This window comes from Urocampus carinirostris, chromosome 18 (genome assembly GCF_059441175.1).
Source record: "Urocampus carinirostris isolate Australia breed hairy pipefish chromosome 18, RoL_Ucar_1.0, whole genome shotgun sequence".
NCBI lineage: Eukaryota > Metazoa > Chordata > Actinopteri > Syngnathiformes > Syngnathidae > Urocampus > Urocampus carinirostris.
In genome coordinates this window covers 4,567,523-4,584,166 of record NC_142366.1, presented here as the reverse complement: position 1 = coordinate 4,584,166, position 16,644 = coordinate 4,567,523, and the positions used below count along the sequence as shown (strand labels likewise).

The 16,644-nt window shown below is 40.2% G+C and overlaps 3 protein-coding genes across 5 annotated transcripts in view; 1 reads left to right on the top strand and 2 right to left on the bottom strand.

Moving 5' to 3' along the window:
• Positions 1 to 1,959, bottom strand: part of gpr158a (G protein-coupled receptor 158a) — a 43,787-nt gene extending 41,828 nt beyond the window's left edge. For both annotated transcript variants that reach the window (XM_088321950.1, XM_088321951.1), the window contains exon 1: positions 1,125 to 1,959. In XM_088321950.1, the coding sequence (XP_088178076.1) occupies positions 1,125 to 1,732 (608 nt within the window). In that variant the 5' untranslated portion in view covers positions 1,733 to 1,959. The remainder of the gene's footprint in view (positions 1 to 1,124) is intronic.
• A 3,052-nt stretch (positions 1,960 to 5,011) lies between these two features.
• Positions 5,012 to 11,117, bottom strand: thnsl1 (threonine synthase like 1). Its single transcript, XM_088321953.1, has 2 exons — positions 9,479 to 11,117; positions 5,012 to 7,049 (listed from the first exon to the last, which is right to left on the bottom strand). The coding sequence occupies exons 1-2, from the start codon at positions 10,844 to 10,846 to the stop codon at positions 6,249 to 6,251; spliced, it is 2,169 nt and encodes a 722-aa protein (XP_088178079.1). The 5' UTR covers positions 10,847 to 11,117; the 3' UTR covers positions 5,012 to 6,248.
• enkur (enkurin, TRPC channel interacting protein) lies at positions 10,501 to 16,564 on the top strand. 2 transcript variants are annotated; one of them, XM_088321955.1, is made up of 5 exons: positions 10,501 to 10,751; positions 12,082 to 12,230; positions 14,487 to 14,725; positions 15,528 to 15,674; positions 15,738 to 16,564. In XM_088321955.1, exons 2-5 carry the CDS (start codon positions 12,143 to 12,145, stop codon positions 15,906 to 15,908), a joined length of 645 nt encoding a protein of 214 aa, XP_088178081.1. In that variant the 5' UTR covers positions 10,501 to 10,751; positions 12,082 to 12,142; the 3' UTR covers positions 15,909 to 16,564. The 2 variants fall into 2 exon arrangements, with proteins under 2 accessions (XP_088178081.1, XP_088178080.1); XM_088321954.1 differs by lacking the exon at positions 10,501 to 10,751 and adding an exon at positions 11,719 to 11,879 and having other exon boundaries at positions 15,738 to 16,560.
• The last annotated feature ends 80 nt before the right edge of the window (positions 16,565 to 16,644 follow it).

Below are 16,644 nucleotides of genomic sequence, written 5' to 3'. Positions count from 1 at the left end.
AGTGACACAGAAGGACAAAGCAGGAAAAGCTAACCATAGCCTGCAGCCAAGTGGCTAAAATGTGTGGCTAGAAAAAGAAACTGAAAAAAAGGAAAGATGCCTGAATCAAGGGAATTTTTAATTAATCGCATTTATTAAAATGAATAAAGCACACGCTTACAAGTGTTTCAAAAATGTAAAAAAATAATGGTGTTGGAGAGTAGGGAAAAAGAACATTATATATAAATTGTGTGTGTGTGTGTGTGTGTGTGTGTGTATATATAATTTTTATTTTGGGTGAAGGGCAGAGTACTTAAGATTTTTTTTATAGTTGCTACAAAAATAGATAGATAGAAGAACTTATAATGAGAAAATGATCTTTCACTGGTCACCCTTCGCACTAATCCAGGGATATCCAGCCTTTTTAAAACGGATACTGAATTTTTATTACTGATTGGCGCGAAAGGCTACCAGTTTGAGATGCCTTTCTAAAATGACATTGCATCTATCATGTTATCAACAGGTTGCAATTATTAAAAGTTACTTCATGTCATGTAGAGATCAAATTTACTAATCACTAGCTTCATACAGGAGCTGTACGGAATTTGGAACTTTGTTACTCTCTACCGCCATCCCCTGGCTTAAAGTCATGATTGTAGCCTTAGTAGGCTCGTTCATGAAGCAAATGCAAGTATGTGGATTTCTTAGATCTACTTGAATACAATCTTTATTTTATCGTTTTTGGAGGTTTGGGTTGGCGTTTGGACTCTACTAGAAGCAGGCTTTTGTAAACTTTCACCATTTTCATGCTACACTGTCAAATATATGTTTTTGCAAAAACCTGCAGGGACGAAAAATATGTCACCCCATTCCTCTAACTTAATGTTTTCCACCCCAAACAGTTGCGATCAAAGTAAAATAAAAGCATATAGCCACAGTGGAAAACAAAGATGAAAGGTTATTTGAACTCAGTTGGGCATTTTTAACCCATACTTAACAAAGGAAATATTTAACTTTCAATTTTTCAAGGACATCTCAAACCACACAACCCCGCCTTTAAAAGTTGGTGAATCCTGATGTGGACTTTTTGATTGAAACCACCTCATTTTTTTCACTTCCAACAAAGACAGGTGAGTTCTTCTTACCTGAACTCAGGAACCGGTTTGGTGCCGAGCCCGTAGAAGGCCACCGCCAAGGTCAGAAACCAGCGCGGGACTAAGTTCCCGTGACGACACTCCAGGTAGGGCGCCGACCACTCCACGTGGCTCTTCTCTGAGATGGAACTCCTCCTCGGGGAGTCCTTCAGGAGCTCCACCTTCCTCCTGTGGTCGCCGGAGAGGTCTTGGACCACAATCTCACCTCCGGACCTCACAGCTTGGAGGTGGACCCCATCTCCCGAGAAAACCACGGCGGCCCTCTGAATCTTCTCCTCCCCCAGGAGCACGCTCCTCAATAGGGCTCGGTACCACTCCAGATCCGTCCTCACGCTCTGCTCCCTGGACCTGTTGGCCGTCAGAACCGAGCCCAGGAAGTTGGCGGCGTGCAGCAGCGCGTTTAGCTCGGAATGCTGCGGCGTCTCGGCTCGCTCGCCGCTGAGCCGGAGCTCGAACCTGCGCGAGCAATTGGACCCTTCCAGGGCGGCGGGGCGGCCAGTGCGCAGGAAGTCGGCAACGGAGGTGGGGATGGGGCGCTCCCAGGCCCAGCCAGCTCGCAGGAGCGGGAGCAGGAACGCCAGCCGGAAGACGGCCCCCATGGCCCTCCAGGATGCGGATCGGTGGGTGGATAATCGCGTTGTGAGCCGGTGCCGCTAAATCATCGCGTGGACACTTGGGGGTTTTATTCTCCCGCGGAAGAAAAACAATCCTAAACAAGGAAGAAGTGACCGCCTCCTTTAACAAGATGCCGCGGAGGCTGTGGGGAGGTGGTGGGAAATGATGCGCGTCTGCGGCGTCCTTTTCTGCGTGCACACTGAATTCCAACCAGGAGGAAGAAGAAGCAGGAGGAGGAGGGAGCTTATTGTGATATTTATACACCTTTTGCAGGCACTTCCGAACGCATTGCGCCCTCTTGCGACCGAAACCAGCTACGATCAAGACATGAGAGGAGGGAGGGTTGCTGAGGTAAAATGCTCCATCCATCCATTATCTGCACTCCTTATCCTCAGTAGGGTCGCTAAGGTCCTGAAGCCCATAGTGATATTTATACACCTCTTTCAGGAGCTTCCGGGGGTACTGAAGCCCATAGTGATATGTATACACATTTTGCAGGAGCTTCCGAATGCATTGCATTTTTAAATAAATACTTGTAGATTTAGAAATGTGCATTTACAGTGGCCTGCGAAACTATTTGGCCCCATCTAACTTTGTGACCTTTTGCCACATTTCAGACTTCATCTATCTACCTTGGTCATATCCCTCAATCTTCATTTTTTTTTATATATAGCGCTTTTCAAGTCAATGACTTCCCAAAGCGCTTTACAATGTGCTCCACATTTCCCAATAGCGGCCTTGCAGCCATGTAAGGCGCTAACCTGCTTATTGGGGGTAGTAGGGGTTCAGTGTCTTACCCAAGGACACTTCGACATGTAACATGTAATTATACACAAACTCCGTCTGATTTTTATGTATGATCCCAGGGATTCGAACTGGGATCCCTTGATCCCAAGACGAGCGCTCTACCTCCGGAGCTATGCTAAATATGAAATCAAGTGCATTTTTAAAACAACGACTTAATAAATTATTTGGCTTTAATTATGAGTGTTTTAAAAAATATTTGATCAAATTAATCTACATAAAAATTAAATACTGTATAGACATATAACATGTTTATGTTAATCCAAAATTGTATACACATTTTAAATACGGTAATTCATCGGTGTGTCGCGGTCTGCTTTTGGCGGTTTCCGTACTTCTTGGCCTTTTTTTTTTTTTTTTCGTTTATCTGAAGAGGGACAAGAGTATGTTCCATCAATGTCACATAACATACATAAAACACACAATATTATAAAACAGAACAATTGCACAGGCTGCAGGTGGTCATATATCTGAACTCTGATTAAAAACTCTTTAAGTTTATGTTTAAAAAAGGACCCAGTTTGACCCATTCTTTAGTTCAGCAGGTAAACAGTTCCAGGTTTCAGTGCCTTGTACAGTAAAAGCTGATTGTCCAAAATTAGTTTTCCGCCTCTGGACTTGACAGTTCCCGCTCTATGCTCCTCTGGTTCTGGAGCCAACAGCCATGAGGGGAACTATGATCTCACTAAGCACCTGTGGGGCCTGTTGATGCAACTGTGCACATTTCATAAAGTTTTCAAAAAATAACATTTGAAGTTCTCCAAACTAACACAATGATGTGACCTAATGGACTTATCTAGAATGTTGACCGCTCTATTGAAAATCATTTGTGGTGGCTTTATAGACCATTTACATTTATTGTAGTGACCGTGGCCTGTGACCGGGAGCAGATGCAGTAGTTTATGTGTAAGAAGATCATGCAGTGCATCATGCATTGTATTCTGCATTCTAATAGGCTAAACAGTGCCCCTGCCCCTTCTATGCCTGTGTCTGTGTATCAATAACGTTGCGGTCTAAGTTTTACCAGAGGTAGGATCTTAAGCCCAAGTGCAAACCCAACCCAACCCAAATATTTGAATATTGGAGTTACTGGGGACAAGAGTAGCAAGTCATCAACATTTTTTACAAGTGGTACAGCGAGTTTTTAAAAACAAAGTTATTTTACCAATTTCTACTATTTTTAAGAGGTAAGATCTTTAGTGCACGACCCGAATTTTTAGGCAGGTCGGGCCTAAAATGTAAATCATTGCGCTCGGGTTAGGCCGGACTACTCTTATTTCTTTGTTTTTCGTGCTTAACCCACTTCATCACTTGCCGTCGGAATGGAAGAACCAATCAAATAGCAACCTGACTTTCATAGCCCGAAAAACAAAGCTCAAAACATGAGCTGCTGTTTTAATTTGTGCAGCCACAAGCACTGAAACGTATCTGGCGGCGACTTGCTGAGGCAGCACCTGCTTTTAAATGAGCCACCCCCGTGCGCCCACCCACAGGCAAATAGATAGCGTTCTTGCTGAGGGGGCCAAAAAAGGAGTCCCCCCTGGCACCGTATAGACCCCCTGCCTGCGCTCCTTTATGTAACACTCCGTTTCACGTTTGTTGAAACAGCAAAAAAGTGCAGCCCGACACTTTATTAGAGATACATGAGAGAAAAGACATTTATATTCATAACATAATTGGAGTTATGAATCATAATTTGAATATTTTAAGAGTCTGAGATGGCTTGTGAAGCTTTGGCAGATGGCAGGGTTACGTTGGGCAGGATGTCAGTACAGCTTTTATGTAGAAGATTGCATAAAGAAGTTTTTTCTCATTTTTTACTATCAATTTCCCCATTTTATGTTTTATTTCAAGATTTATTTTCCATACAAAAATTAAATCATTTGCTTGATGATGTTGTTATTAATTTAGCTACAATTTTTTTCCCCAGATTATTTCATGTAAATTACAAATATTCATACATTATAGCAGATAATTGTGCTCATCTCATTTTTAGAGGATAGTGTTTTCTTATTTGAAATAGCATTTTTCCAATTCTGTAATTCGGTTGACCAGTTTTTGAACATTATCATAGAATTTTCAAACAATATTGATATAATTAACGTTTTCTTTTTACAGTTTAATAACAACTTTCAGTAAAAAAGAAACAACTAATACTTAATAAAGTAGATAATTTTGCTTATTTCAAATATCATCTCTTTAAGATTGTAAGAAATGTGATTTTCTCATTTAAAAATATGTACATTTTAAAATGTAAAAAAATCTGAACAATACCTGTGTAAATATTTGAAGACAAATCTCCCTTCATATAGATGTTGGGTAAACATATGGTAATACTATCAGTTTTCTCTATGTGCAAAACTGATAGAGACATACCCCAAGCGACTTGCAGCTGTAATCGCAGCCAAAGGTGGCGCTACAAAGTATTAACTCAATGGGGCTGAATAATTTTGCACAGCCACTTTCTCGTTTTTTATTTGTTGAAAAAGTTTAACATATCCAATAAAGTGTGTTCCACTTCATGTTTTTGTCCCACTTATTGTTGATTTTTCACAAGAAATTCCAGTTTTATATCTATCACCCCTCTTTGAGGGATACAACCAAGGTAGATAGATGAGGTCTGAAATGTGGCAAAAGGTCACAAAGTTAGAGGGGGGGCAAATAGTTTTGCAAGCCACTGTAAATGCACATTTCTAAATCTACAAGTATCAGTTTAAAAATGCACATACCATATGGTTTATATACTTTTTGATCATTACTGTATTTAAATCACTATTGTGTTTTTTTATTATTTTTTTTTACCACTAGCAGTTGTAAAATGATACACACTGTCCCTATAAAGCAGTGCTTCTCAATTATTTTCTGTCATGTCCCCCTTAAGAAGAAGAAATCGTCTCACGTCCCCCCCAAGTATGATCTTTTTTTTAATTGATCACGTAATATTGGTGGGGACAACACAAAGATTGATATTGATGGGAGCGCGTAACCTTCATGCCAAATGCACACCTTTTGGCAAGTTTATGCTAAATAAAAACTCAAGCGTCTGATCAGTGTGATTGAGTTGTAATGTATTTATTTGACAGCTTAATTCATTTGGCTTTGTGCTGTCGGCTCCCAACAGTTTTAACATTGCAAGCAAGCCGGTCTTTGCTCGTCTCGCTCCAAGGTCGCAGTGAAGCGCTATGGGGGAAGACTTTTGTTTGTCTCTTTACACATTCACTCTTCGCACGTCTCTGCATCTGTGTCAAAAACCTTTCTCGTGGGGTCACTTGAGGGCCTGCTACACTTGTAGTCCACACTTCATACTAACTGCTTATGCTTTGTGCTTAATGCACTGCGTGGAGGCTAAATGTAGACAAAACACTAGGCTACTGAGAATGCCATTTCCCCCTAGTGTAGTGGAGGTGCAATTGGACTTGATTCTGGGAAAGTAAAAAAAAAAAAAAAAGTTAATCAAAGACTAAACGCACGTGCGACCCCAAGGGGGCCTGCCCCAATATTTAAGAACTACTTCTCTAAAGTGAATATTATTACTTCAAGTCGTTTTGATTGTGCTGATCATTGTGTTTTGTTTGGTTTTTGAATCGTGAACGATTTTGAGAGGTGCAGTGAACATATTCAGGACTATTTCGGACGTGGCTTCTAATAAGGGTTGCATAGTGGATCCCAAAGTAAGACCAGTTGAGAACTACTGGTTCAGACTTTGAGGAAGGATTCATATATCACACTCTCCACTTGCTCCACTAAGGCACTATAATCCTCTTCACAAACTTGGTGTCTGCATCCCTTTAGATCCTGGAGACAATCCATCAAATCCCTGTTCATCCCAGGCCCCGATGCGGCACTCTGCAGCATCCTCAATTGTTCTGCAGCATCTTCTGGAACCTTATCCACTTGCAAGGCTTCCAACACAGCGGGCGCGAATTTGCCATAATGAGCCGTGGCGCTAATGACGAGGGGGATCCTATCATCTTGAAAACCGTCCGCCACTTTTTTTGCCACCGCTGTGTGCGTATCCATCAGGTAACCCGTTTCTGAGTGGACCTTCTTGATAGTGGCCATGCATTCCTCTTCTGAGCACCATCCAGCATGAACTTCCATCTGCATCCTGCTAAAAAGTGAGCTAGGAAGCTGAAAGCAACCATTTTCGTCCAAACTGTTAAATAACTCTTTTATGAGCGTGCCACTTCCACCTGAGACGTGGTAGAGGAGCCTCTCCAGGTTGGACGATTTGAGGATGTCGATGGCAGGAGAGCGGCTTGGTAGGAGACGGCGGCGGCGGAGATCGTGCCGACCGGTAACGAACAAATCGGATAGTGCTCGGTTGTGGTTGGAAGCGCAGATGATCCTGCGGATGGGGACGCCCATTTGTTTAGCGTACATGGCCGACACGGCGTTGCCCAAATTTCCTGTAGGGATGCAGACGTCTATCGGGTCGCCGAAGTGGATGGCGCCGTCCCGACACAGATTAAGGTAGGCAGAAGAGTGGTAAACCACCTAAGAAGGGAAAGGAATCTCATGTTTAACATATTTTCCGCAATATAAGGTGCATCCAAAATCACCGAATTGGCATGAATAGTGAATGTGCTCCATTGACCTGGTGCGCCTTAAAAACTTCAAAATACAGTGAATAAGATTGGACATGAATAGAGTATTTATACGTGGGCCTTACTACACAGAGTTTTATGGTATTGACCTTTTGCACACACGTGATTCAACCAAGTGACGACACCCTGACGGACGGATTGGGGTGGCCCAATCTAGAGAAACTGAGGATAGCAATATCAAATGCTAACTACCGACCTATACAGTCTTCCTCCTGACATATTCACGGACATAAACAAATCGTTTTGTCTGCCTGAATTCAGGCCACCACTATATTGTCAATTGAGTATCCCCATATACTGGTTCTGATCTAAAAGCTTATAAGTCTGAATGTTTACCAGTTCTTCGTAGCTGGTTAGGTTATCGGTACGTGTTGCTCACTGACTGGCACTTAATTTTTCGAAAGTAAGACACTAACGTTAGCTGTGTATGATAATATGTTTTATCCAGGAAGCCATCAAATTTCAAATCAACTGGAAGTTGCTGAAATTGTTTATCATTTTTATTTTAGCTACAGTAGCTACATTAAGTTTTTTGGGGCGTAAATCATTGTGACGATCGTGACACTCGTTCTGATAAAATGCAGCCATAAAAACATAGGAAAAACAAAGTGCGCGCTTACGTTAAGGGGTGTGAGATACTTCTGCTTGTGAGTCCAAGTTAGCCACAATACTTGTACCTACTTAACATAAAATTGATAGGAATTACATCAAATATAGCTTGTAGAAAATGCTCACTGCAAATCCTGGAATAATTTAAGGGCTAAGACTACCTCCGTGTTATTTGCTGACAAACATTGCCATCTTCTGTCTTCATCAAACGGGATATGATAAAATTTTAAATCAGGCTAAGAACTTTGCCAGTAGGCATAACAATACATCACAATTGAAAAAAGTGCTGGGACTATTCTTTTGCGGTGGTTATTGGTTTTTGTTTTAACTCAACTGCCTATTTAACTGCTGTGCACGCGAGTACTTATTGCCGTCCATCATAGCTCTCATTCTGCAAGTTAAGGCAACGCGACGTCACGTGCAAAGTATCAATAATATTGTATTTAAAGCCCCAGGGTGTAATATTAGACCTCTGAATAGCAAAAGAAAACCAATGCCAGAGCAAGCAGCAACGCGGCAGACAAACATGCCGGCGACTTAAGTAGGGATTCCACTGTGTAAAAGAAATACGAATTAACACCGCTATTATGCTACAAATACATGAACTTAATATTCAAAGTAATGTTATGTTTTTTTACTGAACAAAAGTTTATTTGTACCAACCACTAGGACACACTAAATATTACATACTGTCCCGTTAAACAATAATTGATAGATCAATAATCATGGCTGACCCAAATCGCAATACATTGTGTGCCACCAGATTCAAACCCAAACTTGTGGCAGTGATGGCACTGACACTTTACCACTAGATCACCCATGGTACAGATGACATATGAAAAGGCATTAGAGCTTATCTCATCATCACACTACTTTTACTCACGATTCCACAAACACTGATAGGAGTCTCTCCACCTCTTCACCACATCAGTAATGTTGTGTGTCCTTTAACAAACAGTGTTTCTAGCATCGAGAGTAAAAATAGTGGGATAATGAGACAAGCTCTAATGCCTTTTCATATGTCATCTGTACCACGGGTGGTCTAGTAGTAAAGTGCCAGAGCCCTCACTGCTACAATCTGTGTTTGAATCTTATTGCAAGTAAAACACACAAAATTACAAAGCCCTTTTATACATGCATTCAATAAAATCATTAATTGACATTGAATCGGACTTTGAAATACATTAAATATATACATGGTAAAAGTTATCTTGATATTGCATTTAAGGTTTACGTTGTCAATAAATTAATTTAATCATGGGCCCGCATATTCAACACACTAATGCAACAATAGTGTGAGGATAGGTTAAAACAAAGCCTTTTCCTATGTCTTCAATAGCCATAGTGGTATATTGGTTAAGAATCGGCATTCCCCCTGCTGCGGTCCAGGTTTGATTCCTGTCAGTCTGACTGATAAGTCATTGCTCAATAAAATGAATATGATAATAACATTTATAATGGGAAATAAATATCTATCAATAGTGGGGGGTTTTTTGCATAGAAGTAAAAAAGTGAAAAAAACTAACCTGTGTGTGTATATATATATATATATATATATATATATATATATATATATATATATATATAAATGATGTGTGTATATTTATACATTGCTCTAATTGAACAAAAACATAGGAAGAATTTGCCTCAATGATGTATTCTTTTTTCTTTTTTTTTTGTGCTGCCAAGTCTTTGGTCTGCTTGACTCACCTGCGGTAATAGACGGGCCCAGTTAATTGAGTTTGCAGTACTCAGCACAGTGCCGTACTCGGTGGCAAGATGCGCGGTCAAGCCCGCCTCGCCAAACATCTTCTTGACGCTCTTCTGGCAGAAGTCAAAGTCGGACCTCACGCCCACAGCTTTGGTCCCTTCTCGGCTAAATCCTCTCATCTGCATCTCTTGCACGGAGCTCACACCGTTTTCAGGGTAGAAAACCAGCACTGAGATCCTGCGTCTATCAGTGCTACTTAAACCGGAGAAACCGCTCAGAACAGCACTGCCCGTGTCTCCGGAGGTGGCCACCACCATTAGATAGTTGCACATGGATGGGAGGCAGTGGGCAAAGAGTTGGGGCATCAGCTGTAAGGCGAGGTCTTTGAAGGAGGCGGTAGGGCCGTGGAAAAGTTCCTGGACATAAGTATTATGCATTAGATGTTTCACAGGAGCAACATCCTTGCTAGAAAAGTTGGCACCATATGCTTTGAAGACCATTTCTCTCAATTCAACTGCGGAAACCTCAAACGGGTGGATGGATTTTTCCAGTAAGACCAAAGCTCGCTCAGGGTAGGACATGTCAACAAGTCTCAACCACTCTGAAGGTGATATCTTCTGGAACCCATTCTTGGGGACGTACAGCCCTCCATCTGGGGCAAGACCTTCCACCACTACGTCACTGAATTGCACCTCCGATCCGTCTCCATCTGACCTGGTGGACATATACACCTCATGGTTATAAAATCTCTCCACAGCTTGGCAAACTTTCCCTGCCACCTCCTCCATCGAGTCCCCTCGTCCACAAAACACTCGAACGTCCACAAATTCTTCGTAGAATTTTTTCCTGTACTGCAGGATCTCCTGAATACTCCGTCCGCCTTCCTGCCCCACGATCCTGTCTACCTTCATTCTGTGCAGCCTCTGAAGGATGTCATCACTGTCCACATCCAGGTAGACCACCACACCAGTGCGTTTGACGTGCCGCATGGCTTCAGGATGGAGAGGGTTGGATCCCGTCAGCGAAAGGACGCAACGGGAAGACGAGAAGTTGCATAACGCTTGACCTTCTTCCTCCAGGAAGCGCTTGGCACCAACTAATGCTAGCATGGTGGTGACAGGCATCTTCCAGGTGGGCTCCAGGACATCGTCATCCACGTCAACATGTGGGAAATTGAGATTGCGGGCCAGGATCTTGCTGACTGTGGTCTTCCCTGCTCCAGGTGGACCCATGATGATGATGTTCTTCTCCTGAAGAGCTCTACAATCACAGGTTCGGGTGGAGAACCTCGGATTTACCTTGAAATATGGACTCAGACTGCATATAAAAGTTCTTAGCGCAAGCCCGCTTGTTCTTAGTAAAGCCATCGCACAATTCAAAAACAAAAAATTGAAATTAAAACAAAAAACACCTTGAAAATTTTCCTCAGGGAGATCTCTGATATTGACTGGCTAATCGGTCAACAGCCTTTCAGTCGTTTTCAGTAAATATTCTGTCATTTTTGTTATACTTTATTTTCAACAGAAATATGGTTTAATACAAAAATGTACTCCATAAATATCACCTATGTAAGCTCCATAACGCGACAACTATTTACATTTTAAGACTCCAAAGTGGCCACAAACTTTGTTATGGTGCAGCCATGTTGCTAGTTGAGAAAACATACGGAAACCTGGAAGGTAAAAAAAAGACCGCTGACTTAAAGAAAATACAGTTCAAACAAAATAAACGTGGTTAACTTGCATTACTAACAAAAAACACGCTAAAAATCGAAATAAATGAGGATCTAACTTATATAAAACATTTTTATGTACTTTTTCCGTTTTGCAAAATCCAAGGGAATTCAATAAAAAAACAAAGTTACCGACGCGTTTTTAGGTCAAAACATCAAAAGAAGATGTTTAAAAAGTTAAGTAAAAAACTGCAGTAAATACGAGGGAATCGTATGATTTATCAGTAATTAGAATTATAGAGAATCAACGTGTTTGTTTCAAAAGGTGCAGTTCTGCCACATTCACGGACATCCAGAAATGGTTGTAACTAATGACTGATTATAACATTAACGCATCAAAACAAAATTTCACGTCGTGCATTTAATTTTTCATTTCAATTCTTAATGACAACTTTTTGCCTTGTAAAGCTAAAAAAACAAGCGTAGATCTCTTGGGATTGGCTAATACCCGACTATAGCTGAACGCAACAAATTGTGCAGGTTGCATAGCAACAACTCAAAGCAAAACCAAAAATCCCCGGCGAACTTTGCAGGCAGATTTTGGCTCCAAGCATTTACCTGCAAAGTTTTATTTATTATTTGAACAAAATAGAGATGGCAAACAGTGTGTTTCTCCAAGAGAGCATCTACAATTTGATACCCGAAGAGGTTCCCACGGAAATCCCCAAGTAGGTCGAGGATAATGCTAATGATATTATTATGAATTAACATATTGTTAATGTATTTGCATATTGTGGCTGTTTTTTTATTTATAATTTAAGAATTTTTTTGGTCATTTCTGTGTATTTTCTTTGTCTATTTGCCTAATTCTGTATTTGACATAAAAATGATTTTAACAAATGATAATAGTATTTTTCTTCTGTTTTACAGACCCAAGACCAAGAAATTTAAATCAGTTTTCCTCCCGAAGGACAAGCCGAAAAAGTGCCCGATGAAAACGATGGGACCGTTAAAAGTGGAAAGTCCTTCTCCAGAGAAATTCCTGAAGAAACATTCCAAAGAGCACAAACTGCCTGAAAGTACATTTACTTTTTGTTTATTAGATTCTGTAACTGACCACCGGAGAGTGCTAAAGCGTCGCAAAGCTTAATATTGGCAGACTTCTAATCACCGATATTTCCGTAAACAGCGGTTAGCACTTTGGCCTGATACGAGAAGGGTCTCCGGTTCGAGAACGGGTGGAAACATATGATGGCCTGAAGAGGGGCGGGTGTTACTATGCTGTATTTGCCCAAGACAAACGACCCGTGTGGTTAAGGGAGCCAACCATCCTTTCTAATTTCTAAAAGATCCTTGTATTCTAATTATTAATATCTTAAATTATTTATTTATCCAATTATTGGGTCCATTAACAACGTTTATCAACCTTTTTGGAGCCGAACCACACTTTTCCATTAAAAAAAAAAATACAAAAACAAAATACATATATATACACAAACACATATATATATATATATATATATATATATATATATATATATATATATAGCCCATCCCAGCTATCCTCAGGAAGTGGGCAGGGGACACCCTGAACTGGTTGTCAGTCGCAGGGCACACAGAGACAGACGACTCACTCGTTCATTCACACCTAAGGACAATTTGGTAAAATAACCTGACATGCATGTTTTTGGGAATGTGGGAGGAAACCCATGCAGACACGGGGAGAACATGCAAACTCCACACCGGGAGGCCTCTGCACCATGGGGCTGCGCGCTAACCACCCAGCTACCTGTCATGTATTATTATTATTATTATTATCATTATTATCTCATCTCACTCAGGAGGTTCCCATGACAGTTCATGCGTGGGTTCAAATCCAGCTCCAGACTTCCTGTGCGGAGTTTGTATGTTCTTCCCGTGCTTGCGTGGGTTTCCTCCGGGCGCTCCAGTTTCCTCCCACATTCCAAAAACATGCATTTCAGGTGGATTGGCCGGTCCAAATTGTCCCTAGGTGTGAATGAGCGAGTGAGTTGTCTGTCCCTGTGTGCCCTGTGATTGGCTGGCAACCAGTTCAGGTTGTCCCCTGCCCACTGCCCGGAGATGGCTGGGATGGGCTCCAGCACCCAGCCACCTCCCACCCCCCTCCCGACCCTAATGAGGATAAGCAGTATGACTATTGTTATTACTACTATTATTATCATGATCATAAATTGACTGTTTATAAATGGACATTTTTCATATCATTTGTGGTCACCGAGGCATACAGATTCTTTTTTTGTATCTTTTCATGTTCTGTAACGTTAGATTTTGTTCCAGTTCCAACATACCCAGGATTGTTTTCCTTTCATGGTTTTGTTCACTTATAGGTTGTTAGTATCCCGAATCATTTTGCTATTGATTTTCTGTTACTATTTTTTGTGTCATGTTTTGATTAATGTATCCAACAATACCTTCAATAAACATTTCATTTCATAACATGTTCGAAAAGGGGTAGTCAGAAGCAGATGCTTATTTTTCCTACCCCTTTATCTTCCCTATTAAATACATTTTACAAATCCTCCTTTACTCTTATGTCTAATATAACAAAATCTTGTGGATATACTTATTACATAGGTCAGATAACAATAATTATAATAATTATTATAATCACATATTTGACTTATTTGTATTGTTTAGTGAATGCAGGCAATAAACCGAGTAACTGTGAACCCTTGTGTCGCGCATGATTGAGGGTCGTTGCACATACATATTCAAACACCTATAATTTGTTTTAATTGAACTGCACAGTGTTTTTATCTTTTTTTTCCAGAAAAATAAAAGAAGTAATACTTTAAATAAGCAACATTACTTACCTACCATTTTTATTTTAATTCCATTCAAATGTTTTTCTGTGCGTTTTTAAATAAAACAGTTATAATTAAGATGAGCAAATTGATGCGCAATACTTTTATTTCTAGAAAAATAACAGAATTTTCTTAAACAGAACAAAAAATCTCTCAGTGGAACAATTATTTTTGTTTTGTTGTTATGCATTCAGGTTGTTTTTAGATAAAAAAAAAACACATTTTTACCTTATTTTATTATTTTTCACACTGCACCTAAAACAGTTTCATCAAGCAAAATAAGTTATTAAGTATACTGTGCCAGCTCATGAACAGCTAATCAGTATATAAGAAGTGATCAAATAAAGTCATATGCTGTTACCTAGTGTTATGCATGAATTTCAGTTACTTGGCCAATCACTGAAAAAAGCAAAGAAGTTAAAAAATGGTGTGCATTTTTGGCAAAGTTAAAATTGAATGTGTCCATGAATAACTTTGTATTTCGTCCCATAGTGAAAGAGCGATGTCATCGCTTGTGCAGCGCCAAGAAACCGCCTGTCCCTTCCAGGTCAGATGCCCCCACAATGGGCCCCCCAATGCGGCCCCTGATGGGCTCCCACACCAAACCAACCTTGATCAAAGGCGTTATGCCGCCGCGGAGAAAAATGCAGGTGGTTTCTGTGGACACGCATCGAGGACACAAGACCCTCATGGAACATTCCGGGCTGGTCCCCAAGTACGTCATGAAAAAAGTGAGCATTTTATGTTTTGTTCACTTATAGTGTGCCACAGATCCTGCGTTGTCCTCTTTGTTCTGTTAGATTTAGTAAGTGTCCCAACATATCCTGTGTCCTTTCCTTTTACATTTGTTCAGTTAAAATTACTTAGTTTTCCAATATATTCTGAGTTGTCTTCCTTTCATGTTTTTGTTCAGTTACAGCTATTCCTGCATTAATTTATTGTCCTGTTTTTGTTTGGTTACAGCTGGTTCCTGCAATGTCCTACTCTCATGTTTATGTTTAGTTACAGCTAGTCCCTGTTTTATCTTACTTTCATGTTTTGTTCAGTTACAGCGAGAATTTTTCATGTTATTTTTCATAATTAGCTAGTCGCTGCATTGCTCTACTTTCATGTTTTATTCGGTTACAACTTGCACTATATTTCATTCTGTGTGAATGTTTTCTGCGCAGTCCTCTTTTTATGTTTTATTCTGTTGATTGGTGTTGAACCATTATGTAGTTGTTCTATCCATGCTTGAGTATGTTCCCTTCATTTTTTTTTGAGTGTTTTGTCCAGTTAGAATTAAGTTATGTTTGAGCATTTTCTGTATCTTATACTTTCATGGTTTTTACATTTATATTTAGTTAGTTTTTCAACATTATAAAGTGGGGATGCAAAGTCATACCAGTGTTCGAGTCGCTTTAATGTCTTAGAATTCTGACATCCTAGTAAACTTCATTGTTCTTTTTCTGCCCAGTATCCAATACAATTTATTTTCTCACAATTAATTATATTTTGAAATCTTGTCAGGTCTTTACATTTATGAATTTACAGTGTTACGGCGAGGTTCCCAAGTACCTCCAACGCAGAAGCTCGGAGGTGCAGAGAGCTGTGGAGGAATACGACAAATATATGCAGGAGCAGATGGAGCAAAGCACCATCAGGGAGCTGTCGGATGAGGAGCGACACGCCAACCTGGAGGTACTTTTAAAAGTCACCTTCTGGAACGTCAATCTCACAAGTTTTTACCTTTTCTACTTTAAGCGTTTGAAGAACACCTTAGCGGAGGTGCACAACGAGTACCACCGCCTGCCGGTAGTGGCCGACACCCTGCAGAGGAAAAGTCGCAAGGAGCATCTGGAAGCAGAGATGAAACAGCTGGAGACCGATATCGGACTTTTTGAGAGGTTTAAGACCATCTACATCGCCAATTAGAGACTCAAAATTTGATGTTTTTAACCCTTGTCGCATGCAAAAACAAATCATGTACATTTTCACGTTTTTGTATTATCACCCAGAGAGTGCATTCAAAAGTAAACACTTGTGAGCTCAAATTTCCCACGGGTTGTGAGAACATGTGGATGTTCAAAATGGCATTGTGCTGTGATTTATATGTTATTGAATTTGGGAGACAACCACATATTATACTCAAAACATGCTTTGTACATTATTTGGACCCATAGACTTCCATTATAATTCATACTCTTTGATACATCACAAACATTGTGTGTTTCAATGCATTTCCCAGGATTTGGGTATTTGTCCTCTTCAAAGTCAATCGTTTGCAAAATAATTTTTTTGTTCAATGTCCACACAATTACACCCACGATGGCCCCAAAGCCCAAATAATAGTGGTTCGCGGGCAAAATAACATGTGAGTTTTTTCAGTAAACTGCTATTGTCCCAAAAAATTGCATGTTTTTTTTTAAACTTTTGACTAATTTAAAGATCTGATTAGGCCTTATGAAATATTCATATGGAAAATTTGGAATTTAAATTAGAAATTTTACAGTTCAGTTGTTTTTATTTGTAGTCAGGGGGAATAAATCAATCAATGAAAAACTATATATTTATGGATAGGTTTGATGCTACCTAATATTGTAAGTAGTTAGAAGTCAAAATAAATTAATAAAAAACTGAGGGGGGGGGGGGGGGGGGTTAGGGGTTATTG